This window comes from Peromyscus californicus, unplaced genomic scaffold (assembly GCF_007827085.1).
Source record: "Peromyscus californicus insignis strain IS unplaced genomic scaffold, ASM782708v3 Scaffold_4__1_contigs__length_199733344, whole genome shotgun sequence".
Lineage (NCBI taxonomy): Eukaryota > Metazoa > Chordata > Mammalia > Rodentia > Cricetidae > Peromyscus > Peromyscus californicus.
The window spans coordinates 37644955-37672921 of record NW_026294562.1 but is presented as its reverse complement, the minus strand read 5'-3'; the positions used below and the strand labels follow the sequence as shown (position 1 = coordinate 37672921).

The 27967-nt window shown below is 44.3% G+C and overlaps 2 protein-coding genes across 2 annotated transcripts in view; one reads left to right on the top strand and one right to left on the bottom strand.

Annotated features, from left to right (window-relative positions):
* The first annotated feature begins 43 nt into the window (after positions 1 to 43).
* Positions 44 to 13136, top strand: Tmem252 (transmembrane protein 252). The gene is made up of 2 exons (XM_052712798.1): positions 44 to 3892; positions 6012 to 13136. Exons 1-2 carry the CDS (start codon positions 3618 to 3620, stop codon positions 6292 to 6294), a joined length of 558 nt encoding a protein of 185 aa, XP_052568758.1. The 5' UTR covers positions 44 to 3617; the 3' UTR covers positions 6295 to 13136.
* A 40-nt stretch (positions 13137 to 13176) lies between these two features.
* Positions 13177 to 27967, bottom strand: part of Pgm5 (phosphoglucomutase 5) — a 169704-nt gene continuing 154913 nt past the window's right edge. The window contains exon 11 of the mRNA XM_052713291.1: positions 13177 to 13367. Coding sequence (XP_052569251.1) covers positions 13278 to 13367 — 90 coding nt within the window. The 3' untranslated portion in view covers positions 13177 to 13277. The remainder of the gene's footprint in view (positions 13368 to 27967) is intronic.

Here is a 27967-nt window from a genome sequence, read left to right as displayed (position 1 = left end):
CTCTCTCTCTCTCTCTCCCCCCTCCTCTCTGCTCCTGCTTCTCTCATGGCCAGGTCCAGTATACTTTCTCTCCCTGCTCTGGACTCTTCCAGATGCCTCTGGTTGTACTCTCTCTCATATCTACAATAAAAACTTTCCCTTTAACCATACCGTGGAGTGGTACTGAACACACTCGAACACCAAATTCTCAGCACAAAGGAGATTTTGATTACCCTGGGTGTGTGTGTGGGGGGGCTGCCTCTGGATCAGGGGGCTGCCTCTGGGTCAGGCAAAGACAGCAGCAGGTGTCTCTGAGGTAGGGGCTTTTGAGGAGCAAAGGGGAAGCCTATGCTAGCTTAAGTTGGTAAATCCTGATTGAACATGTTAGCCAGTGTAGTCAAATAATGAATTTTGATTGCTGGACTTTGGTGTTTTGGTAGCTGGACCTTGGAGTTTTAGTCAGGCATAAGGAAGTGGCCAAATAAGGGAATAGACCTTGGTGGCTAGCTTTAGGAATGTAATCTAACAGTTTAGCAAGGGAGAGGGCAGAGGGCCTTGATGCCACATCTCTCCTCAAACTCCTAAAACACCCTGGACCCAGAAACTTACATTTTCTTTTATATACATTTTATATGAAGGAACTGGTCCTTCCTTTCTCAGTGCTTTCTGGATTTCGCTGAAATTCTTGGGAAGACACCACCACTGCTTCTCCCATCACAATACAACCAGACACAGCTCTGGAGTGGCAAGAGTCATCTCTGGGATCCAGAGAGGAAGAAACCTTTCTGGAAAAAAGTATCTTTCATTGGTGCTGAAGGAGACAGGCAGGAAGGTGCTTATTTGCTCCTGTGTTCCTGTCGTCACAGGAACTGGGTCTGATCTGTCATCGTTCCCAGTCCAGCTCACATTTATATACCAAACAAGCCTAATTCCGTGATGGACAGTGCTATCCCTTCCCTATCTGATCCTTAGCATTAGCTCCAGAACCCTACCTACCATCAACCCGAACGTAGGACCTAACCTTCGGTGACAACTCAGTTGGGAACCCTGGGCTTTCTTGTGGCTTTGGGGACTGTGATCATGATAATGGTGGGGAGGAAGAGCACAGCTGACTGTAACAGGGTGCTGTGTACCAGGTCCTGTGATAAACACTTAACACTCACTACTCTGGTTTCTCAAGTCCTAATGGAACTGGTTTAGTTCTCTCTTGCTACCTTAAAAAAAAAAGTCCCCAAAATGTAGCGATTTAAATCAATGCGTATTTATAATCCCACAGCTTGTGTGACTCAGGTATGGAGGATTCCTGTTCGCCAGGGTCACTTAGAGTGCTGCCTGGGTGCCTTCTCCAGAATCAATTGTGAAAGGCACTGCTCCTTACTCTATACACTTATGGACAGAGTGTGCTTCTACATGGCTGATAAACTCAGGCCACTAGCGAAGGGTTCATCAGTGGCTGTTAACTAAGAACATACTCCTAGTCCTTTGCCAGATGAGTCTTGCTAATATGGCAGCCTCATGCTTCAGAGGTAGTAATCTTCTAGCAGGATGGACGATTTCCTTCTTTTGCAACCTGGTCATGGAAACGGTTATCATCTCTGCCATATTCTTCTCTCTAGAATCAAGTCACTAGGTCCAGCTCACACTCGAATGGAGGGGATTACTTACATAGGAGACAGGAGTCATCAGTGACCATCATAGGAACCTTTGCAGAAGGAGAGAGATAAAGGCCAGACTGCAAAGATAACCCCAAGCACAGAAGAGGGAAGTAGCTCAAGGTGAGAGTTGAAGCTACTATATGCAGAAGGAGGAAGGGCCCGCTATTGTATTTGACCTGCAGTCTCTTCCTGTCTCTCCTAGCCCTAACACAAAGGTGGACTAAGGAGGTGGCGGGCACAAGGCTAAAGGGTGTGAGTAGAAACACCGTGACACTGCACAAACACTTGCCCATCGGAAAAGCAAATGATCAGCGATGACAACAGAGAAGCATAAAAAGCATCTGGGCGAAAAGGACTCAGAAGCCCTTGTGGGAAGACAGCTTTTGCCATGGATGTGCCAGGGTATCAAATAGAAAAGGCAGGAAGTAAGGCAGGAAGCAGATCTGGAGTAAGGCGTTTGCAACCACAGACTGTCAAGATGAAGGAAACAAACTTCAGGCAGAGTACATAAGGCAGCTGCAAAAAGAATTCCTTTCTTTCTTTCTTTCTTTCTTTCTTTCTTTCTTTCTTTCTTTCTTTCTTTCTTTCTTTCTTCCTTCCTTCCTTCCTTCCTTCCTTCCTTCCTTCCTTTCTTTCTTTCTTTCTTTCTTTTTTTTTTTTTAAGATTTATTTGTTATGCATACAGTGTTCTGCCAATGTGTATGCCTACATGCCAGAAGAGGGCACCATGTCTTATTATAGATGGTTGTGAGCCACCATTTGGTTGCTGAGAATTGAACTCGGGTCTTCTGGAAGAGCAGCCAGTGCTCTTAACCTCTGAGCTGTCTCTCCAGCCTTGCAAAAAGACTTCTAAGACAATGTTACACAGAGCAAAGGTGTAGAGGCGAGGATGAGGAACATTGTTCGGCAGCATCTGCTAAGATAAATTCTACTTGACATATCTTAGGGAAAGGTTGCAGATTTTTCAGAGCCTTTGATCTGTCAGTGTGCTGTGTGATGCTGTGTGGGGGACAGAGAGTGGAGAATGTAATAGGAGGCATTCCTGACATGTACTTTCTTGGTATACACGGTAGCTACAACGTGCTGCGGCCTTGTGGGGAACGCTCTTAGATCCAATGCCTGTGGATCTTTTTTGAGAGCGGGAAGAGGGTTGGGTGAAACATTTATAATGAACCAGGAACGGTAGCCTGCGCTACAGTCATAGAGAATAAACACTCATAAGAACCTGTTAGCCAGAGGTGATGACGGGATGGCACCATCTGCACCCCAATGACGGGAAGGATCCCAAAGCAGAACTCAAACAGCAGTCATCACATCATCCTCTTTCACAGCCATGCCCACATGCCCCCACATAGTCCCTTCTCCAGTATGCTCCTTCTGTCTCCTCCTGGAATGCTCTCCTATCAACAGAAGGATTACTCCCTGGCCTGCTCCTGGGGGAATTTCCCCAATATCAGGATATCGGGGCAATGAGGGGCAGAGTCTCTGCGATAGCAAGACAAAGACGCTAGGAGTCTTGGAAAAATGTCTTCTTAGTGCTGAGAGAGAAAATGAAATCAGGAAAAGATTCCTTGCCAACAACAGAAGCAATCGTTTATGGGGAGATGTTAACTTCTGTAGCTTTTAGAGGAGAATTCCCTACAGTGAGGCCTGAGACACCAGTGTCTTCATAATCAAAAGGTTTAGGACCGTTCCTCTAGCACCTGGGAGCAGCTAAGGTCCTACCCACTAACCCGAGCCAACTGACTACGTGCATCCTTCCCTTCCTGGAGGACACAGTGTTATGTTTCTAGGTTTCCCCTGGAGGATATTACAGTAACTTTCAGTGGTTAATGAATAGCTTCCTGGTGCCTGCTTCACTTAATTGTTCAAAGGCCGTTTGCTCCTGTGTATAAGGCTGCGACTTGGCTAATGAGTGCACTTCCCTGAGCAGGCCTGGAAGCAGAGGAGTGGCAGGGTCAGACGGACTCCAGAGAAGCAGGGATGCAGAACAGGACTGTTCTAATTCTCTGTGCCCTCTCCCTCCTCACAGGCTTCCTGATGATCTGCCTGGGGGGCTTCTTCATCTCCAACTCCATATTCCACTCTCAGAGGAATCTTGTCGTGTCCTACGTGCTTCTGCCTATGGGGTTTATAATCCTGCTGAGTGGAATTTTCTGGGCCACTTACTGCCAAGCAAGCGAAAACAAAGAGATGTTCAACCATGCACTCAGACAGCACCTTGCTTCCCAGGACCCACCCCTGGCCACGGTAGACAGGTACGTGCTGAGCGCCAGAGGGCATGAGAAGGGCTGAGATGAGCCACATTGTGGGAAGTGCAGTGATGTATAACTCCACAGTGGATCCACTTACATGAGGCTTTGCGTCTAGGCCTGAAGTTCCACTATTGGACAGTTTGCTCTGGGGTCATAGTGTGGAAGAGCAAGGCTGATAGTAGGGAAAATAGTGGAGCAAGGGGGAATTCTCTCAGCGTAAGAGCCTCACACCCCTGGTAAAAACTCACACACAGCAAATTAAGGGGCCCAACTCCTAGGTTCTTCTTATGTTTTGGGGGTGATTTTAGTAAAATGTGGGTGATGACTAACATCAATCTCCCGATTCTTGTCCTAATACAAGGACATCGTTCTTAAGGTAAAGGATGTAAGAGTTTATAAGACCTTTTGTGCTCTTCATGCAAGAGTAGGAAGTCCGTAAAATGTCTTGGTTATCCCATGCACACTGAATAAGAGTCCCCTCACCAGTGACTACGCATTGTTGCTATCCATCACACCAGTGACAACAATCAGAGCCCATTTCCAGGGTTAATTAGACTAACCAGGAAGAAGTTCCTTGGGTTTGACCAAAAATTAAGATAGCAGGAGTGATTTAGAAGGTGCTCGTAGAGTGATCGTGTGTGTGTGTGTGTGTGTGTGTGTGTGTGTGTGTGTGTGTGTGTATGTACATATGTGGTATGCTTGTGTGTGTGTGTGTGTGTGTGTGTGTGTATGAATGTGTGTGTGTGTGTGTGTGTGTGTGTGTGTATGTGTATGTACATATGTGGTATGCTTGTGTGTGTGTGTATGAATGTGTGTGTGTGTGTGTGTGTGTGTGTGTGTGTGTGTGTGTGTGTATCTACTTCTACACTGTGAAATCCTGCTAATAGTAACTGAGTGCCTTTAGGATGCATCTGAAATTTGCTAACACATTCATATATATTCCCTCATCTGGAGTATTCAAAAGTGAATAATGACAATCTTGACACCCCTACCTCACTGCCCCTGCCTGCTGCATCATCCTGAGATGCTCACCCCACAGAGTTAAACCGGAAAAATTGCGTATCTCAAAAGCTTTGCACTCAAAATGGGCAACCAGGCAGAGCTCAACAAGCGAATGTTCCTCCAGTGACGGAATTCATGGCAGCAGTCCTCTTGGAGTCTCTCAAGTGGTTCCAGGGAAGAGCTTACCTTTCTGTCCCCATGACTCAGCCTTAGCTATTCCTGGGAAAGGTCGAGACTTACAGTAGACAGCTCCTTCAGCTATTTGGCCCCAGGCCTTGTGACATTTGGAGTGGAGCAGTGGTTACAAACGGCAGACCCTGTTCTGTTGTGGTTACTCACCATAAACACTCCCTTTGGCACTGGATAGATTACCTCTATAAATACACAACTCATGCAAACTCACCCTGGCTCCCTTCCACTGGCCCCACCCTCACCTTCATTCATGGCAGAGGAGCCAGGGTGAGCAATTACAAGATGATGAGCAAGTCCATCAACTGGAGTGAATGACCTTAACTATGGGCAGGCCAGCATAGCAATGCTGCAGCCGAATACCTCACAAAGCTATCAGCTGGTGCCTTGTGGGACCTGAGCCTGTTTCCTGTATTTTCTCGGGAACCAGCTGCCCCAGGACTTGACAATGTGTCAGGAGAGAGCGGTGGCATCCCTCAGGTCAGGGACCTGCAGGGAATTGGTTTCCATTCATTATTTTGTTGCTTGTGAAGCTCTGAGGCCTTGAGAGCAATGGAGTGGAAGATGATGTGTGTACAAGGATTGAGTACTGGCTAAAGAGAGGTTCACGGTCAAAGTCTCTGTGTCACCTAGGGCTGATAAGGACAGTGCACTGAAAGGCTGTTTTCTGGACCGAAAGAGCAAACAAGGGTGAATAGCTTGGAATACCTGTCTGGAACAGGCAGGCTGCTCTGGCTGGAAGGGGATTGATTCTACAAGAAGGGTGCGCAGTTTTTAGAAACTGGTGATGTCAGAAAAGTACATCTGTTTCAAACTCAGTGTTTCTTAGCAGTTTAGCTTCACACAGTGTGAGTTGAGAGAGGCAGACATATGCTTCTTCACGACCAAGATCTAAATAACACATGCGTCTTTGCGGCATTTCATCTCACAGGCCCGACTTTTACCCCCCAACTTATGAAGAAAGCCTGGATGCTGAGAAACAGGCCTGCGATGCAGGCAGAGGGCTTCTGGGATTCCCTCCTCCTCCCTATACAGCAACAAGCCTTGAACTTGAAGATGAAAATGACCCGCAACCAGAGGCCCCACCCCCCTACCAGGAGAGAACAGCGGATGCAGTGGTTACAGCAGAGGCACAGAATGCCGATGCCCAGGGACCAAGTCTGGCACTGAAGGCAGGACCTGCTCTCCTGTCCTCAGAACTCACCAGCTGCTGAGGAGACAGGCTGGCCAGGGACTGGGAAGCTGCTCTGCCACTCTGCACTGGAGCAAGGCCACCATGGGTTCAAGGGCAGCATGGAGCCACTGAAGTTCATAGCCACCAGCAGGAAGTTGGTGCAGAGAAATCCCATGAAGCCCAACCCAAGTGAACTTTAGACTGAAGAGAAGGTATATGGCCAGGCCTTCCGCCTCCCTGCTAACCCCATGACCTCAACTCAAGCCTGGAGGTGCACTTACTGTTGGTGGGACTGCCACAGCCCTTCACATACTATGTCCAAAGAATCTCAAAGGGAAGACTTCCTGGGAGGCAGCCTTGGAGTCACCCCACTGACCATGCTACCCGAATGACACCATAGCTCATACACATCATGGGAAGTGCCCTCGGAACCTAGGGACATTATTTTGTATCATTTTATTTTAATAATGTATGTTTTTTTTCTGTATGAAAGGGAAGAGACTGCAATATTTGCTTTTAAATGGTACAAACACAAAACACTGAGTTACCTCTTCAAGAGGTCCTGATACAGGCACATAGGGGTTCTTACCGATTCAAGTTGACTAGATAGAATACTTAATTCATGATCCAGGGAGTCAAGAGTGATGCTAATATACAACGTATTACAAATCTTGTGAAATTTAAAAATGTTTATATGCAGTTTTCCAGGATGCTCCCCCAACTCAAATTCGGAATGTAAGATATCAAAAACTGTAAGGTCATGTTTCCATTACCGGGATATTTTTTGTGTCTCAACATCTAGAAGTCTAGTTCTCGACTTAAAAACCCAATGGTCCCTCCTTGGTTTTATTTTCTTGGTGGGGTTTCTTAAAATCAGAGAGCAGGTTGTCGGGAGGAAAGTCGCAGGACACACAGGCTGAGACTTTGAACGTGGATGAGGGCATCCATCTTCCCGCCTCAAGTTCTCTCTCTCCCAAGTGAGGCATCTGTGCTCAGGTTGATATCTAACAGTTATGGTATGCCTTTCACGTGGTGGGCTCAACTAGTCCTCCATGTGTGTTATTTAGCCCCCTACCCCATCTTTAAGAGGTAGGTGCTATGAGCATTCCTGTTTTAGGGATGGGTCAACTGAGGTTTCGAGGATTCAGGAAATGTGTTCAATAAAACAGCGGCCTCAAGGAAGGTGAAGAACCAAAAGGCACATGATGGGAGTCACTCACCTCACACTTTTGAATTAGGCTAGCTATGTCTTTCCTCTTTCCCAGACACAGCTTAGATTTCTCGTTCCATGTCAAAAGTGACCCCTAACAGAAAGTAGTGTTCCAGGTCACTGCCACACCGTCCACGCTTGAAGAAGCAGCTGAGGTGGCTTTAGGATTATTGGGCTTTTCGGTTAAAATGTGTCAGCCTGTTTCCTGTCTGTGAAATGGGCCCTCATAGTGCAGTTTTCCTGAATCCTACAGAGGGTAGCCACGGTGATGGTCGCAGGAGAAGAGCCTTTGAAAACTCACAGGGAAGGATGACATCTTTCAAGAAGAGAGTCATCAAGGTGGGGCCGGGTATCCATGGTCTCAGCTTCTCCATTGGTGTGGAGTACACAGTTAGCGAACAGACTGATAAATGTATAAGATGCCAAATGAACAAAACCCTAGTCCATGAATCTCTGCTTTGAATCCTGGACAATGAAGGAATGACTAGATAGGAAGGCCACTGATGACTGTTCAGCAGGACGGCGACCATTTATTACCAGTGCAATTTGTCATTTCTTTCCTGTCATCTCTTTTCATCCCCCTCCTGAGCAGTTTACCCCACTGGTCTGAATGACCAGCATTATCGGACTTCTACCCAGATTTGCACACAGAATAGATGTTTTTTCTACCACCGGGGGACAGATGAACCAAACGTTCAATTTGGTTTGCACACATTGTATTAGTTTCCTTAAGGCAATAAATTTTGTATTCAGAGTCTTTTTGAAATTTATTTTGTGGGTGTGTGTTGTACTTGCATGTGTATGTGCATAAGTGCATGTATGTGTACACACATGGAGTAGTCGGGGGCTGTTGTTTCAGGTAAGCTGACTGGCAAGTGAATTTCCAGGGATCTTTCTAGGTTCCTGGCATGAGTGAGGATTTATGCTAGTTCCTCATGCTTTCACAGCAAGCATGCTAACCCCTGAGTCACCTCTCCATTACCTCAGACTTTACTTCCTTCTTGTTTTTTTTTTTTTTTTGTCACTTTTTGTATCAGAAAAAAAAAATCAGTAGAGGATTCTAAGTCATGGTAGCATTCTCCACAGTATCAAGATGAGTTCATATTTCTGCAAACCCAAATGTGATTGACAACAGATGTTGCCTCAGAAAACAACCTGGTGCTTCCTTTTTAAAAAGAACACTGAAGTTGGGCATGGCGGCACACACTTGTAAGCCAAGTACATGTGAGGCAGAAGCTGGAGAATCAGGAGTTCAAGGTCAGCCTTAGAAAGAAGGAAGGAAGGAAGGAAGGAAGGAAGGAAGGAAGGAAGGAAGGAAGGAAGGAAGGAAGGAAGAGAGGGAGGAAGGAAGAGAGAGAAAAAAGACAAAGAAAAAACAAATTAGCACTAAAACATACTCCTCGCCATGTTTCTAAAACACATGTACTCTGATTCATGAGTTGAGAACCTGGGTATCATGCAAAGCAATCTTGCATTTTCGAGTCACAGCAACTAAAATCCACTGGGCAAGTCAAACAAGTGTATCCTGCTGTAGTGAATGATACATTATTATCCCCTACAGGATGCACTCAGGGAAAGTAGCTTCTTTCTCGGGTGTGTGATCAAATGAAATGATGCTGGGTTGGGAGCCGTGGTTCCATGGATACTGAGGAGGGCATTTGGACGTGACACAATGGAGAGAGGAAAGTGTCCGTGGCAAAGGATCCTCACTCGTTCTTCTTCACCCCTAGGGTGAATTATAGTGCCCCGGGCCCCCAATTTATAGTTTCATGTTGTTCCCTTGATGAACAAGTTTAAATAATTGCCATCAGCACCTAGAAGATCAGGACGGCAAGGCCAGTATGCAGTACATGATGCTGGATCTTCACATATCTGAGAGGTGCTGGCTCTCTTTTGACCCCTCCATGCAAAAACTCCCGGGGGGTTTCTTACTGACACATCTGTTTGTCTCTCAAGATTTCACCTTAGTATACTGTTTTTGGTGAAGCGTCATTCTAGCTCACCTTCAAGGCACGGCACATGCTAAGTGCTGAAAGAAATGGAAAGAAGAGAGACTCACGGATTTGTTACTCCACCCTGCTCTCGAAAGTTCCATGACAACCCAGGGGACTCACAACAGTGAGCTGCCAATTGCATGGGCTATTTCTGCGGGTAAAGTCCCCAGCTGGTTGAAGTTGAGCAGGCATTCTGCTAAGCTCTGTTGCCTCAGATAATCTCTTGCCGTCTGTAACTGTTGATCCAAACACTGATTTACCAGCCGTGGGCATGGAGTCATCTTACTGTCATTATTAGTTCCCACAAAGGCTTTGTCATCCTTTACAACAGCCGTAGCTCATGGATCTGCCCACCAGAAATCTCAAGTCATGAGAGTATCATGTCTTTGTTTGTGTGCCATGATTTAGTGTGGCCAAATCTAGTGCAGGGCTCCACCAACGATGGCTATCAATCTAAGGGCTTCTTGTGTGAAAGCATTCATGACCTGCAAATATGACGGATTCATTCTGCAATCTGGAACAGAAAGATCTGATAAATGTTCTCTCTTTAAAGTAGGCTACCCTTCTGTGTATGTGTATGTGCTTGTGTGCACATACATGTGGAAGTCAGAGGTCAATGTTGGGTGCTCCCCACTTTAGTCTTTTGAGACAGTTTATCACCTAAACCCATCTTCCTAGCCCCCTTCCATTTTTTAAAAGGGTGATGAAGAAGTTCAAGAATCCTGGGTGAAACAAAGCAACCTTTTGTTTTGTTTTGACTGACACTTAGTAGGCAGGGTAAACGTCTCCCTGACACATATGCACACATATTTCCAAATCCCCTAGATGAATTGGGCACTGCTTTGGTTAAGAACCACTATATATATGTGGTGGCTTGCCACCTTCCAGAGACATATGTTGCAGCTAAGGAACCCCCGAGTGCTAGAAGATCACCAGAGTGGCCCTAATAGTGACCTCACTATAAAATAGCCTCTTCTGTGATTCATTGTGCTGGTTCACATGAAATTCTTGTATATCTCATGTCACTCACTCTTATTTTTTAAAAAATATTATCTGTGGGGGGGTGGGGCGGTTTACATGCCAGGACACATATGGGGGTCAGCAGACAACCGTATGGAGTCAAGTCTCTCTTCCTACCTTTCTGTAGATACTGGGGATTCAACTCAAGTCACTCAGGAGGCTTGCACAGTAAGCACCTTTGCCTACCCCCAGCCATCTCACTGACCCTCAGGTCATTTGCTCCTAAAGGCTGGTTGCTGGCTCTCCATCTTTAACAAGAGGAGCATCATATAGGGAAGAGTGGTTTGCCGGCTTTCATCCCTCATCAGAGTAACACAAGAGTTCATATATGCAGTCTTGGGTTCAGGCAGAAATAATACCTCAGCAATGTAAACTTGAGAGGGCTCAGAGACAGGCCGTGTCCTAGAATCACTGAGAAACCTGCTCTTTGTTAACACAGCCAAGAGAAAATGATGGCCATTTAGATCTGCTCCCCATGATGTTATGTCCTATGTCTGCCTGAATGCCAACCATCACACCAACCTCTGGCCCCCAAGGTCAGCCTCTTCTGTAAGTCCTAGCTAACAACGACTATTCTGCCTTGCTGTTTCCATTCACCTCTGGTAAATTATACAAACGCTAATGAACCCCAAGAAACCCTATTCTTTAGGAAGCCTCCTGTTACCAGTGTCCCACCATTTCTGAGTCAATCACTCTCCATGTGTTCCCAAGGCTCATGCTTGCACTTCTGCTGTGATATGTATGCCTCCCCAATTACTTGTTTGTCACAGCCAACTCTTTCCAAACTGTAAGTTCCCCAAAGCGGGATAACTCCTCCCATCTTCCTGTTACATCTAAAAGAGGAATGTGCCTGGAGTAGCTACTCACCCAGGGTTTGCTGAATGGATGAATGAATGAATGAACAAATGAATTGATGGGTAACTATAAACTGGGCTACTACACACACATAAACAAAGGGAAACAATCTTCAAGTAGAAGAACTTGAACTTAAAAGTTAGAGATGATTTAAGTTCAGGAACTGGAGGCAAAACTATTTGCTTCTCCGGTTAGAGCTGATGTGCCTAAAGGATTTGTCAGAGTGCCCTAACGTCCACAGTGAATGAATGGATGGGTGTTATCAGGGACCTTTACTCCAGAGATAATGAGAGTGAAAGCTACAAGGCAAAAATTTTCCATTCGTGATGTATCATATATATATTATAATCTCAGCTCAAAGCCACCTTCCTATAATTCTGAAATAAAGACTGTTATAGTGAAAGACTAGATGCCATTTTAATTTTTGCTGATTCCCCAAACCAATTTTGAGCAATTCATTTCTTTTTCTGTCCTATTTTTAAAATCCACCCTCTGCCCGCCCCCCCTCCCCCGAGTCATTAGAATGAACCACGGTCTTTGCCATTGTTCTGAAAGGCTGATTTATCACTACACGTGACCGCTATCGGAGCTGCCAAGTGGCAAGAGACACAGAGGAGCTGAAGCCCACACAGTTTTGTGTGGAGGGTGAAATAAGGAAGTTCCGTTTTATTGGCCACTAAATATCCTAGCAAGTTTCTGACAGAAGCACAGAGAGAAAATGGAAACAAACCCCTTTCTGGGAAAGGGGCACTGACCTTGACGGCACTGACCTTGACGGCAGCAACCTCGCCTTGCTTTGGCAGCAACCGCCAAAGGGCACTAGGTCGTCTTCACAAATGACGTGATAAGTGAACCTGCAGTTCCCAAGGAAGCCAAACACAAGCAAACACATCCTGTGCCCAATGGAGGAGGACTCTGCCCCAGTCCACGTGCAGCCGGAGCTGCCAGGTCCCTTTTCCTTCCAGGCAAAGAAAACTAGTTGTGACAACCCACTTCTCGGTCTCATAGGGCCCAGGACTCTCCCACTAATTATTGCAGCCCCTTCTGGTCTCCTTTATCCAGCCACTGTGAATGAGATCAGAACCCACGGTGGTATTCTCCCTGGGAGGATTTACACAAACTTATGTATGGACGTCTGTGACATAATCAAGAAAGCTTCCCCCTCATTTCTCAGTCTTTTCCAGAAAATCCTCCCCCACCTGCACAGGAAATGGCTACATTCAGAACATTCAGAAGGGTGCAGCCGCCTTGGTAGCTCAGTTAATACTATATGCAAAATAAGAGAGGAAAACGCCCTTTTATAAGTCTTGTTGGAGGTGTGCCATTGTGGTTTACAGAAAACTCCAGAAGATGTGAGAGAGGCAGTGTAGAGATGGTGGGAGGCTGGGGAGAATGGACTGTTGGATGGTTGGTGGGAGAGGGGTGTGTCCTAGAAGTTTTAAACCTTTCTGTTATAGATCTGATGAGGAGTGCAGCTGAGACCTCCTCTGTGTTGGTGAGGTCTTCTGCCTGCCCAAAGCCCTTAGAATGTAGAGTCAGGCCAATTTTGGATCTCTCTCTCTCTCTCTCTCTCTCTCTCTCTCTCTCTCTCTCTCTCTCTCTCTCTCAAGACCCCCGAAATACACAGGGGCTCTGATTAATAGTTTCCTAGCGCACCTGTCTTTCTCCAAAGGGGAAGCTTGTTGGTGTGATGAAATATAGATATTAAACAACAGTGAAGCGTTGACAGATAGCTAAAGACCCTGCTGCATTTGGAGGGGCTGAACAAATCCAAACAAAAGGGGTGCTCACCCCCCTTCCCACCCTCACTTCATCTTTTACCCGCCACCCCCCCCCCCCCAGCAAAATAGCTTTTGTTTTTCCAAAGTCCTAAGAGGCACAAACAGGAAGCAAGAAGGCCCAGTGAAGCGTCATCATCTCTCTTGGTACTCTTCTGCCCTGTGCTCAGGTGATGACAGTAGGGCCCCTCCGGCCAGTTCTCTCATGAATCTGGGATATTTTCAGTGCTATGGCTATGAGAGGGCTCAGCACCGCCTGGAAAAGAAAGGGATAATCATCAGTTTGAAATCAGCCACAGTCCAGGCTTTGGGATGGATTTCCACCTCAGAGGTGAGGACTTAGATTGCATTTTATAGCCTACAGGCAGTGACTGGAATGGGCAGGACATAGAAGCAGGGCAGAAAATTGCTCTGTGAGGTTTTATTTCACCCCAGAGAAATTAATTCATGACAGGAACAAGTATAAGCCCACTGTTAAACAAGACTGTGAATTTCGGGAAGGCTGGAAACTTCCATTCTTTCTCTGATACAATAATCCCTTCCAAGTTAGAGCCCCATCAAATACCTCCCCACATTCAGCGTGAGGGCAAAGCGCATCCTGAGGCCATACGCCTAAAGAAGCCACCATTCTGACATTTCAGAGGAGATGGCCATACTAACGCTATAGAACTAGCCGACCCACTTCCTATCCCCTGGTTACTGAACTTCTTCAGTGCTCCCAGGGAGGTGGGGGTGATTAGCAAGCTTTGGAACACAGTTCAGCAAAGGACTATGAATCACTTCTTGAACTTCAATTGCTTGTCCAGTTTCTGAAGAGTGGAGCACATCCCCAAACATACTCATAAGACATGAATTATAAAACAGTGGGGGAGCTGGTCTGTCTGCATTCCTCAATCCAGATGCTGCCACAAACAAGAAAGGCTGTTTTCTGCTGACCTGCAGCCCTTTAAAGAAAACAATTCTTGCTGAAGAATGACTTCACCTGAAGGCATTCTCATGCATGTTTTTACTAAATTTATGTGTACAGTACACTCATATTTATCAGGCAATATTGCTCTTCCATATGGAGGACTAATGTAAACTTATATGTAAGTATAAAATGAGTCCATTTAAAGACAAAATCCCAAACAAAGGTATTGATAGAGAAGTATTGGGCATCAGTGGAGTAAAGGAATAAGTAAAGATTCCATAATTCTGGAAAGTAAAGCCTGGGCTGAGGGAAGGAGTATTCTGTTCCTGGCAACCCAACCTGTTCCTAGCGGATGAAAGCATGAAACATGTTCAAGTATTGCAGTCAGACAGAAGAGCATGTACAGGGCACAGACAGCACAAGCATTCTGGTATGTCTTGAGTATAGGGAGAATCCTAAAAGATAGGAAAGCCAGTCTGAGGTGAGGGGACCCAAGTGCCAGGGCGGGATGCACTGATTTAATTCACTATGCAATGGGAGATGCTACCATCCTTGGAGCCAAAGGCTATCATAATCAGAGCAGTGGAAGTAGTGATCTAGGGGCATGTTTGGTGAGGCATTACTTCAGGGGCTACTTCATATAGTTAAATTGCACAACCTCAATAATGAACAGCCACAAAATAATTTCACTTCATTCGAATAATTATATTGAAATTTCTTCAATACAATACCCAAATAAACAGTAAGATGTCAATACACATATAGAGGAGTTTTTCTTTTAAAAAAATTAAATTCAGTATTTTAGAGACAATAGAGAATGATGTTTAGTTTATCTGTCAAATTAGATATGCATGAGATACCGTAACATATTAGTGAGAAACAAAAAAAAATATAAAAGAATTCTCAGCTCGCTTCACTATCACACTTAGGTTCCAATGGCATTAACTAAATAAGGATGAAAACTGGACATTATACAGGATGAAACAGAACCACAATTCTCAACAATGTACTCATATTCAAAGAAAAATGTCTGATCCAAAACTGAATGACTGGGAAGTGATCAATATGTGATTGGAAAGACACAGTGATCAAGATATGTATGCATCTAGTAACTTCTCTGAAGTCTTTGTTTTAAAGACTCAAACTTGTCTCTTGTTTTGATTACATCAGGCATGAGGCCATCAGTGACAATTAGGGCAGCTCACGGAAGTCAGATCAGGGTGCCCCTTTACCCTTCATCCAGTAACTGGGCAGCCCTTACTCAAAGTACTTGGAGTCATGTTTCTGATTTTTCTCTTTTCTATGTGTTTGGGAATATATGCATAAATAATGAAATATCTTGGGGTGGAACTCAAGTCTAAAGACAAAATTCATTTTTATCTCTCATACATGTTCTTTTACACATAACCCCAGGTCATTTTATACAATATTCTTAATATATCTTCATTTTGACTGTGACCATATCACATGAGTCAAGGCCTAGAATTTTCCACTTCTAACACATCGGGCCTAACAGTGTCAAAATTGGGAGCACTTTAGGCCTTGGAATTTGGGGTTTGGTGTGCTACACCTCTCCACGCTCTCCATTAGTGCAGCTGGAGCACTTTTTGTTGAGTCTTTTTTCCTTCCCAACCCACTGGCAGTCATCAAATCCTTTGGCCTTATTCCCACAGTAGCTCCTCACACATGTTCTCCTCCCCCGTTGATTTTCCCTAACACGGTTTCCTAGTATCCTTGGCTCATAGGTGACAGTCGGCTGCTTCCAACCTTGCCACACCGAGCTTCTTTCTGGAAGTGATCATCTGATGTCCAAGTCTCAGGAGGCTTCTCAAGCTCTGTGGCCAGCCATTCTCACTCAGCATGGCTGCTGGGTTCCTGATGTGTTGATAATCCTTTGTACCTCTTCCCACTGCATGCCACATAATCTACCTTTATTTTAATGTACCTAAAACTAATCAAAGTAGACAAGGAAAAAATGCCTACAGATAAGTCAGAATGCAGAGCTCAACTCTGAGAGAATTTATCTTCTCCAAATGACAAAACAGGCCTCAATAAAAATACTTCTGAGGAGAAAAATCCCTCTCCAGATTGAAGCAGAGAAAGTACTCCCAAAGAGATTCATCAAAGCAAAACCAAGCCAGTGTCTGCGAGTTCAATGTGCCACCCACAAAAGCCACACAGGCAGGTGAGATCAGCCTTCTTCTCTGCCACCCTTCCCACTTTTATCATTGATTGGGGCCATTCGCTAAGAGGTGGCATTTATATTCCAACCTAACAAAAGTACGAGAATCGTGAAGACAACTGTCCCATTAATTCAGTTGTGAGCTCTGTGTGGTTCCACACATGGAGGCCTTTGGAGGACACAGGGTGAGGAGGAAATGAATAGGCTGGTCATCTCTATAGATTCTGCTAGTGACTGGAGGACACTGGGCGTCCACCCTTGGAATCCTCCTGTGTAGATACAAACTAGCCCGCAAAAGTTCCATCTTAAGCCTCATAGAAGTCCCCTGCTCACAACCTCCCCCTTTCCTCTCTTCTGTCCCCACCTCATTTTCCATGCTGCCAAGAGCATTGCAAAGGGATGGGGAACTGCCAGCTGGTTTAGATCCCTGCATGCCCTCCCAAAGGTCCCACTATGTCCTCATGTTTCTATTCACTGGGCATGTCCACAGCACACTTCAAATTTTTCCTTTGTGCAGAATACACTTGCTAGTTTAATGGAAGATGACCTCCTACCTCTCACAAAAATTTGGAGCAGAAATAGATCTAAGAGACTGAAACCAGAACTTTTAAAAAAGGGACTGTAGTCTATAGAGTCTGTCACTCTGGGCCTTCTCTTTCTCTCCGCTCTAAGGCTGCAGAAGCTGAGACTAAGGTGACTCTGTCGTTTATAGCAGCCTGAGTTCCTGTGGTTGCAACACTGGCATGCTTCAGTTTGGTGCTCTGCTTCCAGATGTTCCTTAGGAACAAAGTCAAAGCCCCCACAGGTCTACCTGAGGTTTGCCAGCGGCCTGCTACCCAAGGAACAGCCAAGCATCACCCAAGGATACTGCTGTGGGTCCTAGTCAGAAAGATGGAGTATTTGTGTTCCTATGAATCCTGGAGTGTGTGGCTATGACAAGCTTCCAGAATGATCCCGGTGCATACTCAGGTCTGGGACCCTGTCTGGCAGCATTGTGTTCCTTATTCTAGGACAGGCAGAACAAGACCGTGGTGAAAGGACTCTGGATCAACTGGCTCTATCCCTTATGAGCTGTGTGATCTGGGTACGTCATTTAACCTCATTGGACACCAATTTTCATTTCATTTCACAGAGGTGAGAGGCTAGGCAAGCCTGTGAGTAGGAAACAGGACAGTCCCAGGCACGCAGGGCAGACACATAAGTGATCATTATTAAAAACTGGGAAAGGAAGTGTAGCATGCCAGCTGGCAGTCAAATGGCTGCTTGGCACAATCTGTGATCTTTTACCATAAAGTCAACTCACACTTCCTCAAATGTCAAATGAATGCCTCTGGTACGCACCCCAGTTCAAAATAGTAACTTTCCTTGGTCAGGTCTTACTGCACGTGTTACTCTTGTGAGTTATCAGCCTGCCATTTGGACCTCTGACCCCAGAGATTGCCAAGAGGACCATGACTTGCATTTACCATGGTTCTTTCTGAGAAGCCGCCCCCTGCTGTGATATGGTGGGTGTGTCAGGAGTGTGGTGTGTACACGTACTGTGCTCTTCCCGAATATAGCTTCACAGTAAACATTTCCTTGAAAGTTGCTAGCCAGAAATACCCTCTCTGGCTGGGCTTTAGGGCTGCACAACCCATGCTATGGTTTAGATATGGTTTGGGTTTGCCCTGCCCCCAGGCGTCGTGTGTTAAAAGCTTAACCTTGGGTAGTGATGCTGGGAGATGGTGGACCCCTCTAAAACTGTGAGCCAAAATAAAGCATGTATTCTTACAGGAAAATTATCTGGGAAATTTCATCATGATGATGCAAAGTGGACTAATACACTAAATAAAGGCTACGAATAGTCGAGGACTTTATGTGGCTACAAAATCATTGGCACTTCTCACACTAAACCATGGGTTTGGAGCTGGAGAGATGGCTTAGCAGTTAAGGGCCTTGCTGCCCTTGCAAAGGACTGGAGTTTGTTCCCAGCACCCATATGGTGGTTTACAACCATCCTCAACTCTAGTTCCTGGGCACTTAATGGCCTCTTCTGACTCCCATAGGCACCAAGCATTCAAGGCTGCACATCCGTATATACAGGAAAAACACACATACACATAAAATAAAAAATAAAGAGGCAGATTTTCTTCACCTAGCCTTGAAATTTAGCAGGCTTTTGAACTCTACCCATAGAGTTCAGAAATTATGTGATGTGACTTCACAGGCTGGTTTCCAGGAGGTCCTGAAACATCCCATCCAGCCCTTAGCAGTTGAGTCAAGAAATCTGACACAGGCCTAAAGCATGAATAAAAAGGTTCCTCCAGAGCATCCCAGCTCCAGCCATTTCAGTCAATCAGTTTTCCCACTAGACACTCACATCATAGAGGTGGGTAGGGTGAACTATTCCAGAGCCATGTTCAAATACCTGGCTGGTGGGATCCACGGACACACAGAATGTGCCGTTGCAGTGTGCTGCTAAGTTGTGAGGAAGCTTGTTAAATAACACCAGCTGAAGATGGCAGCCAAGGTCACAGTGCTTCGTTAGGTGAGGGAAGAGGTAAGGGCTGACCGATACAGGAGACCGATACAGTGAGTGGCTGACGGTCTGTATGGGGAGGGGGCTGGCTTTATTTCCACCTCTAGTACAAACTAGATAGGCATTTAATCTCTTGTGCCTTACTTTCCAAATTGGAGTCTAATAATAGTTCCTACCACACAGAGATGTAAGCACAGAACGGGATGATGTATGACAGTGCTTAGCAAAGTGCCTGTCACGTAGTAAACATTCAATTAACCGTGCATATTCATGTGTTAATAATATCATTATCAGGTGCTCCCGGGCAGTTTTAAGTCGTGATACTTCTGCAAGCATCAAGTGACTCTCAGATACAGAATGTTTGGCTGACTCTCTTCTCTATGAACCAGTAATTTTTAAAATCCACATCTGAAAGCCATACCCAATCTGTCTTTAAACTGACACCAAGCCACATTTCAGAGCTGTTCTTGCAAATTAATGCTCATGAGCATGGATGAAGGGATCTTTCTCACATGGCAGGGTCCTCTGGATCAACATGCTCCACAACTGACAACAGCGCTACAAAACAGGCTGGCACAGTGGTTACCAGGCAGGCAGATGTATGCACAGCTGCATCCTCAGCAGCATCCTACCCTGTAGTCAGGGCTGTTAATAGGTGGCCGAGGGCCTCACTAAGTACACATGTAAAATTAAGAGTAGGGACTCCACACACACAGAACCTTCTCACTCTTGCCTAGGCAGATCTAGACACCAGAAAATAGCTCCTGGCTGGGGCTTAGCTCACACGCAAGACAACAGTCTCTAGCAAGGCAGGGGACTGAAATACTGGCTTTGTTTTCTTCTTCAACAGTTCTTAGTAGTGGACACCGAGTACTAACTATGACTCCAACACTATTCTCAATCCGTGAACGAAACTGATCTTGATAATGGCCTCTGAGGGGATGATGTTACGTCACTGTGTGGTTAAGGAAACCGAGGTACAAGGCATTGTGTCAACATGCTGAAAGTCACTGGACTTGCTGGTGCTCTGATCTGAGCCTCTAAGTTGGGCTATTTTTAGCAGAGATGACCCCTTATCCATAGGGAAGTTTCCCTTTTCTGAAAGAGTGCGTGTGTGTGTGTGGGGCGGGGGTGAGTGTGTGTAGTTGCTTGTTTGTTTGTTTGCTGTTGTTATTATTATTATTTTTAGAGTTGTCTGAACGCCTATGCTGTAAAAGGGTTCTGTCTCAGGTATGGCATTTGAAATCTGCCCTTTAGAAAATGTAAACGGCTGTAACTCCAGTTCCAGGTATGTCCTCTGAGGGCATTGCACACACATGGTGCACAGACGTACATGCAGGCAAAACACCCACACACATAAACTAAAAGAATTGTAAACGGTTATAACCACAGAGAAGTTTATTGAATTTAATCTACTTGGATTATATGTAAAGTTGATGTTTGGACTCCTGAGAATAGCCTGAGCTGTATGCAAGCCTGTCCACTGGCTCTCCTTAGCAGTACAGTTAGCAGCACATACTGCCTGCACCCGACAGGTCCCAGCAGCACTATTCTCTGAGTCTAAAGGATTCCCTGGTTCCTTTCAGAAGAATTTTGACCATAAGTGAGTGTCACATGTTATCAAATGCAGTCTGTGGTTTTTTGGGTTTTGTTTTTGTTTTTTTTGTTTTTGTTTTTCTCTGCTAAGTTAATTTTCTTTATGATAGAGACAGAACCCTTTCACTCTACCCATAGTTAATTATTACATGTGTCTCTGTGTCATGAAAAGACTTTTATGTTTATGTCACTTGGTGAGGTATCTATATATGCCCATTAAGTTGGGTGTGTTAACTAATCTATATTAACACTCATAGTATGTTTACTTGTTCTGATAATTACTAAAGCAGGGTTAAGAATATCCTAGGATTAGTAAGGATTACTTTAGTTTTTTTTTTTTTCCTTATACTTTCTCCAGTCTTTTTGGTTTAGAAATTTACATTTTTTTTTTAGGGGGAGAAATCAAACCTAGTTTTCATTTTGAAGAGTCCCTCTTTATATTTAGCAAGAGTTTGACCTTAAAGTCTATCTTTTATGAAATAACTTATCGCTGTTTGTGTTATAAGTTGTGTGCATGTACACACACACACACACACACACACACACACACACACACACACACACACTTACTTCTCAGTTTTAAAACCCTCAAGTTCTGATTTTTGTCTCACATGGCTTTCATAGTTCATCCCTTTAAAATCTCTTTTGTGGGGGACATAAGGACACAGCCATGTTAAGGACCTCAACACCTCAGATCCACGCAAATGGCCAAACCTTTCCATGGCCAGGCTCAGAGGGATGGCAAAGCCCTCCTCTGGTCCAAGTGTGAGTGTTGATGGTGTATGCAGAAACTATCGACCATAGTTTCCTTCTCAGGGATGACTGCAGCCTGAGACTGCTCCCTACAGAGACCTCCTACCCAGATTAGCTAAAGCGGCCCCCTTGTTCGGCTGTGTACTGTAAACCCACCCCTATTCATGTGTATACAGTAAACCTGCTTTCTTGATTCAGATGTATAAAAACACGCTGAGGTTCTGGGCTGCTCCTGCAGTTGGTGCTGTTGTCACAGTGAGCACAGTCCACCCAATTCCAGCTTTTCTGTCTGTGTGTCTGTCCTAGCTTCAGTCAGGTTTCCAGGACCAAACCATGCGGGACACCGTACTCTTCATTTTTATTCCAGAATCCGTCTAGGATAATGTCCCCCTGCCCTGACACTATGCTGGGGGACTTCTTCGTGTGCCGGTAATGTGGGGCACTACTTTCCTGTGTCGGTTGTTGGAGAAGCTCCTCCATTTTGCTTTCATTTTACAAGGCAGGTTCCACTACATTGGGAACTCTAGACTTTAGGTGGTTTGATTTCAGCCCTTTGATCTTCAATGTTGTTGCTAAAGCTAGTTGTCAATAAAACAATTACTTTTAAGACTTTCACTTTCTGTGATTTCAGTCTGGTGTATCTAGATATGAATTAATCATTAATTATATCTTCTGTTTTGCCATCTAGTTCCCTCGGATTGATATCTTTCCAGGTTCTCTTCTCCTTTTGAGACTAATTGATCATGTTAGAACTGCTAATGTAACTCTCATGTCTCACATGCTCTCTCCTGTTCGCCCCCTCTGCTCTCCAGCTGTTATATCTAGTTTCTTCTGACATAGCTTAAGTTCACTAACAATCTTTTCCATTGTGGATGAAACGATTGTGTTCTAATTTCAACTATCATTTTTAGTTCTTTAATTTTAACATCTTGCTTTTTTATTCTAAAGATTTGTGTATTTTTCTTTATGTGTATGAGTGTTTTGTCTGTGGGTTTCTGTGTGTGCACCACAGGTGTTCCTGGTACTGGAGGAGCCCAAAAGAGGGTGTTAGACACCTTGGAACTGGAGTAATAGTTATGAGCCACTTTGTGTTTTCTGGAAACTGAACCTGGGTCCCCTGCAAAAGCAGCAAGTACTTTTAACTGCAGGCCTGTCTCTCTAGCTCTTGACATCTTGATTTAAAAAATAATAATTTCTAGTTATTTGTCCGGTGTTTGAATTCCATGAGTACAGTGGAAACAATTGCTTTATAGTCTGACCAGATAAACTCCCACACCTGTGGGTCTCTTCTGACTGTATATAAGGTCTGTTGATTCTGATACACAATGCTTTGTCTCTTTAGGTGACCTGCAAACTTTCACTGGGTGTTGTCCATCTTGTTTGCAAAGAGGTTATAAACATATCATGAGGCATCAGATAATGTCAGCCTCCTTCATTTCCTTCTGTGAGACAGCTGGGGGATCCAGCAGTTCTTGAACTTATGACTCTTTGATTCCCACCTTTATCATGGCTCCCTTTGTGTTATCACCCAGAACAGGAGTCGCTATGAGGATCTCCTGCCTTTGGTGGGAACTCTACTTACTTTTCCTTCAGCCACATGAAGCTGCCACAGGTCTGCCTCACTGATGCCTCTTTGACTAATCCTTTTTATAGCAGAGTTTATAATGGAGTAGGCTGAACACCTGGACCCGTCACCTGTCACCTAGACCCTGTGCAGATAAGCAAATGTCCTAGACAGAAGGGGCCTTGGCTCATCTCCCAAACTCCATCTCCTTGTTTCTGTTACTGCCTCATGGGACCAGTGGTGATGGATGTCTCCAAAAAGATGCTTTTACGGACGTCTTTCAGTTTGTTTTTGCTGTCTGATTTTCAGATAGTTTGAATTACGCAGACGATTGCCACCAGAAGCTAGCAACCTTTCACACAAGGGTTGTTCTATTTTATAATTATATTACTGCCAATTAAAAAAATATATGAAAATCAAATACTTTAAAATTCTTTTAAAACCAGAAAAATCTAGCAACCTCAATGCCATATATTAATATAACTGTCCCTCCAAATTCCCATCCCACTCTATTGTCTCACACACTCCAGTCTACACTCAGGGCCGGTGTTGGTGGGATTCTGAGTTTGTTACCATGGAAAGCAATAATGGAGCAGAGGCAATAAAATAATGCCAGTATGAGTGAGTGAGCAAGCATGGATTATACCTGGATAATTACACACCCAAAGATCTAGGACATTCTAATTTAATTTTTTTCTTTTTCCTACATAGATTCTAGCTATGAACTTAAAGACCACTAGGGAAGGCTGACATATTATATGTGGAGCCCAGAAACCTTTAGAGGGGGGAAGGAACTGAGATCCCCCTCACTGGCACTGTTCCCAATGGTGTAAACTCTCAGCATGGACTACTCGGAACTGACTGTGACTCAGGCACAGATCTGTAATCTACAACTGTCCCTATGTACCTGGTCTTCCCTCAGGCTACATGACAGCCTGAAAAAGCACAGTGAGACCGTTTTTGATTCTTCTCTTAGAAGCATTCTTATTTATTCTTTGAGAATTTGTAAAAAAGAAAAAATATATTTACTTTCTTGTCAAACGCCCCATTTCTATGGGTAGATAACTCAAAAGTTACAAGGTAATAGAAAAGTTCCAGGTAAATCAAAACACCACAATATCAAGGTCCTGAACATTTATGCATAGTAATATTAGGAGACAGATATTTAGTATGGGTAGACATAGACTAGGAAAGAAGAAATAGCAGGAGGTAAGTGCAGAAATATAGGGATATGTCAAAATAAAGAGTGATTAGACCACAAAATAATATTTGGATGTTACTGGGTAGGTCAATCATTTCCTCTGGAATATATATATATATATATATTTTAATTTATTACTGATACTTAAATTAGAAGACAAAGACAACCCAAACAGAAAACAGTATGCATTATTTTGCTAAATAAATATTTGTAAACAAAAAAAAGAAAGGAAGGAAGAAAGGGAAAAAGGAAGGAAGGAAGAAAGGAAGGCAGGAAGGCAGGAAAGCAGGAAGGAAGGAAGGAAGACAGACAGACAGACAGACAGACAAACTACTCTGAGAAGAATGGGCTGAACAGAGATCCCCAAGCCCTGTGTCTATGTTAGCAAGGAGGGTTTCCACCAAGTGGAGCCCTGAGAATGCCTGCTCTTCTCTCCTCACACCCTAGGAACTGCCAAGGCCTAGGCAAGGACCTTCACTGCTTCCAGGTTAGAGGCCCAGCACCACCATGTCCTTTCAGGCCAACCCTTGGTAAGGCCATGCTGGACTGATAATATTGCTTCTCTGGGGAAGGTTAATAGACTCTGTCCAGCTGCTCTCCCACAGCCTGCTTTACAGAGCTGATACGCTTGTCCCCAGCACCTAGAGGACATTGCTTTCTAAGCGGGCTGGTCTTCTGGAAGAAAAAGGGTGTCAGAGTCAGATCTGACTTCTGCTAGTCTGGAATTGTGCTCCTGGAAGATGAGACCTGGGAACTCTCCTAGAGGATGGTAATTCTATTCCAAACTGAAGGGTGCTCTGGGTATTCCAGGGCATTTTTCAGAGGTGAGGAAGCATCCCCATATTCTTGAGTGGCATATAGTACAACACCATAGTTAAGATCATAGGCTTTGGGGCCAGAATCTAGATTCAAATACCAGTTGTGCTATTTTTAAACCATATAGGTAATTTAGATTTTTCACAGCCGAAGTTTTCTCATATGTAAAACACGGATGGTTCACATAAGCACCTATGGCTACCATGACATTGGCATGTGGTAGGATTAAGATATGGCATGCAGAAACCCATAACATTCGACATAGCAAACACATGCTCTATGCCGATGAGCACTATTTTTGTTTTTCTTGAAGAAGGAAGCGTGTATGCCATAACAGTAGGCAGAACCAAGAACACTTCTCGTCTACCCCACAGGCTGACCTTTAGAAGGAAGACAGCAAACCTCCTCTTTCATCTCCCTTGATGAACACAATGAAGTTCATTTATCTTTTCGCGTGAAAGATAAGATTAAAGAAGAGATCAAAAATGTGAGAGAGTTCTCAGTTCTTTGAATGAAAGCCACTTAGCTCTGCTGCGTCCCTGGGCCAGTAAGGGGCCCAGCCTGCTCTCTGTTCCTTGCACTGATCCCTGTAGCCAGCCAGAGGGAACACCATCAGATTGCAGCTGGACCAGACAGTGATGAAAACAGTGGGAACGGACGGTAACAGCTATTGACAACATGTTCCTTATGAGCATCTCAAGGATAGCTTAGAGCATCTTCTTAGAGCAATATCAAGATAGCTATGTCAACTATTGGATAGCTCGACACTGGTCGAGCCGCAGAAGCATAGAGAAAGGAGGAGGTCTACCATGGAGGCTGCTTGAGTCTCATGAAGCAGGCAGCTCAGCAGGGCACTCATTCATGCCACAGACCAAGGATGGAAAAGAACCCATCACAGCAAAGGAGTCTTCCTTGCACAGCCATTGGAGGGGTTCCTGGATGGCCACTATACATTTTATGAGTGTGCTTAGTCATAGGAGCTTGGCTTTTTTTTTTTTTTTTTAATATTCTGTGCCTTTAAGATTCAGCTGTCATACAAACTCTAAGTGTTTTAAATAATTGCCTTTTTTTCTGAGTAATTTGAGTTGTGCTAGACTGTCTACCAACAAATTTAGCAAGACATCCGTGTCTTGGAAAAATATCAAATTAGAAGTTTCTTCACTTCATCCAGGGCGTATTTTGAATCTCTCAGCTTAGCTAAGATAACCGTGCAAAGAAAACAAGCTCACTTGTGGATTGACATTGAGGTAAGGTTTCCATGGAGACACAAAATGAAACTGATCTTGTTTCCCTTTTTGTGAATTGACCTGAAAAGCGGGAAGAAATCTTCCCAGATGCTCAGAATTGTTTCTTCTTGGATTGTTGTCCACACTCTTGGTAATTTTCCAGGTGCAGGAAGGAAGGGCAGAGGCCGGTTACCCTCATAACTACATGGTAGTTGGGTTGGCATTTGAAGATTTATCTGCTAGGCAGAGGCAGAAATAAGGATCTCAAAGGTCATCTACAGAAGACTTTTCCAACTTTAAAGTACACGTGAGTCACCTGCAAGCTTGTGACAGTGCAGAATCTGCTAGGTACATCTGAAAAGGGGCCTGAGCCTGCAATTCTAAGAAGCAGCCTGCTGCCATGGATCAAGGACCTATTGAGTAGCGAAGGTTCCACGAAGTTTGATAACCGTAAAAATATGTTTATTTTGTAATTCCTTATCAATTTTTACTTGTTAAAAGTGAATTTGTAATAACTGCCAATTCTGAACACTGTTAGTACAAATTAGACAATACTAACACATGCGGAAGTGACCAGCTTGATTCACGGATAGACGAACACCCACAGAGTCAGGGACAGTGTGACATGTACAGCTGTAGACTCTCAGGACTACATCATCAAAGTGTCTCAGCATTTTGGGAACACCACACTAGCCATCCTGACTGTAGTTCCTGAAGATGTGCCTAAAAGCCAAGAACAGAAAACGAGGCAGGCTCATGGCTTTGGGGGGATGTTGACTTTGGAAGTGAGTCTGGGAGTTCCCATTAAGGCATCTGTCCCCGGTGACCCTTCAAGGAAGCTCGTTCACACTAGTGTAGCTTGGGCAGCTGCTGAAGAAGTCTGTGTTCTAACAGTTTGGCACAGTTAGCATCCAGACTTTTCTTTCTCCGTCCCATTTAACCCTTTTCTTCCAGCATAAGTAAAATATTGTTTGTCTGAAAATCATGTGGAAGCAGCTGCTTAAAGTGAAAAGAAGAAGAGGTGGAAGAGGAGGAGGAAGAGGAGGAGAAAGAGGAGGAGGAGGAAGAGGAAGAGGAGGAGGAGGAAGAGGAGGAGGAGGAAGAGGAGGAGGAGGAAGAGGAAGAGGAGAAGGAAGAGGAGGAGAAGAAGAGAAAAAAACTTTCCAATAGGAAACAAAACACTTGAAAAAAACCAAACATACTTTAAAACATTTTCATGTTTGGTTATAATCAAAAGCTAAGAAATTCAACCTCATTAGGCTAATTTTGCAGATTTTTATAAAATCTTGAAATTCATCCAGAGTCACAAGTACACATAAATGCTAGTATAATTTTGCTTTTTAAAATAGTTGATTTATTTTTATTTTATAGGTATTAATATTTGTCTGAATTTGTGTACCACACACATGCAGTGCCCACAGAAGCCAGAAGAGGGATGGGGTCCCCTGGAACTAGAATTGTCATGTAGATGCTGAGAATTGAACACAGATCCCCTGAAAGAGCAGCCAATGTTCCTAACCACTGAACCATCTTTCCAGACCTATAAAATAAAATCTTTGGATAAAGACATTTGGGTACATGCATCACTACTGTAACCTGAAACTGTGTGCGACTGTCATGTTCAGAAGCTATCAGGCAAAGGCACACATGGTACAGTCCTTGGTCTGAACCTGGCCTGCACTCATTTCCGGTATAGCCTATGAACTAAAAACAGGTTTTATGCTATCAACTGATCTTTTTAAATTTATCCAAAGACATTGTGACTTGTTAAAATTTGAAATTCAAGTTTTGGTACCCATAAATGCAGTTCTCTTGGGATGCCAGCCTCAGTGATTTATTCATGAAGACCTGTAACTGCTTTTGTAGTCAAGAAGTTGCACACAGACCAGGTGAATAGTGTCTTGGGTTGAATTGTGCCCACCCACCCACCTACCCCCAACATCCCTACATTGTAGTCCCAGCTGCTGGTACCACAGGATGCTACCTTATTTGGAGACAGATAGCATTAAGTTAAAACAAGGTCACTAATTCCATCATGATGTATGCTATTAACTGAATTTTAAATGTCTGCCAACGGTCCTTTTGTTAAA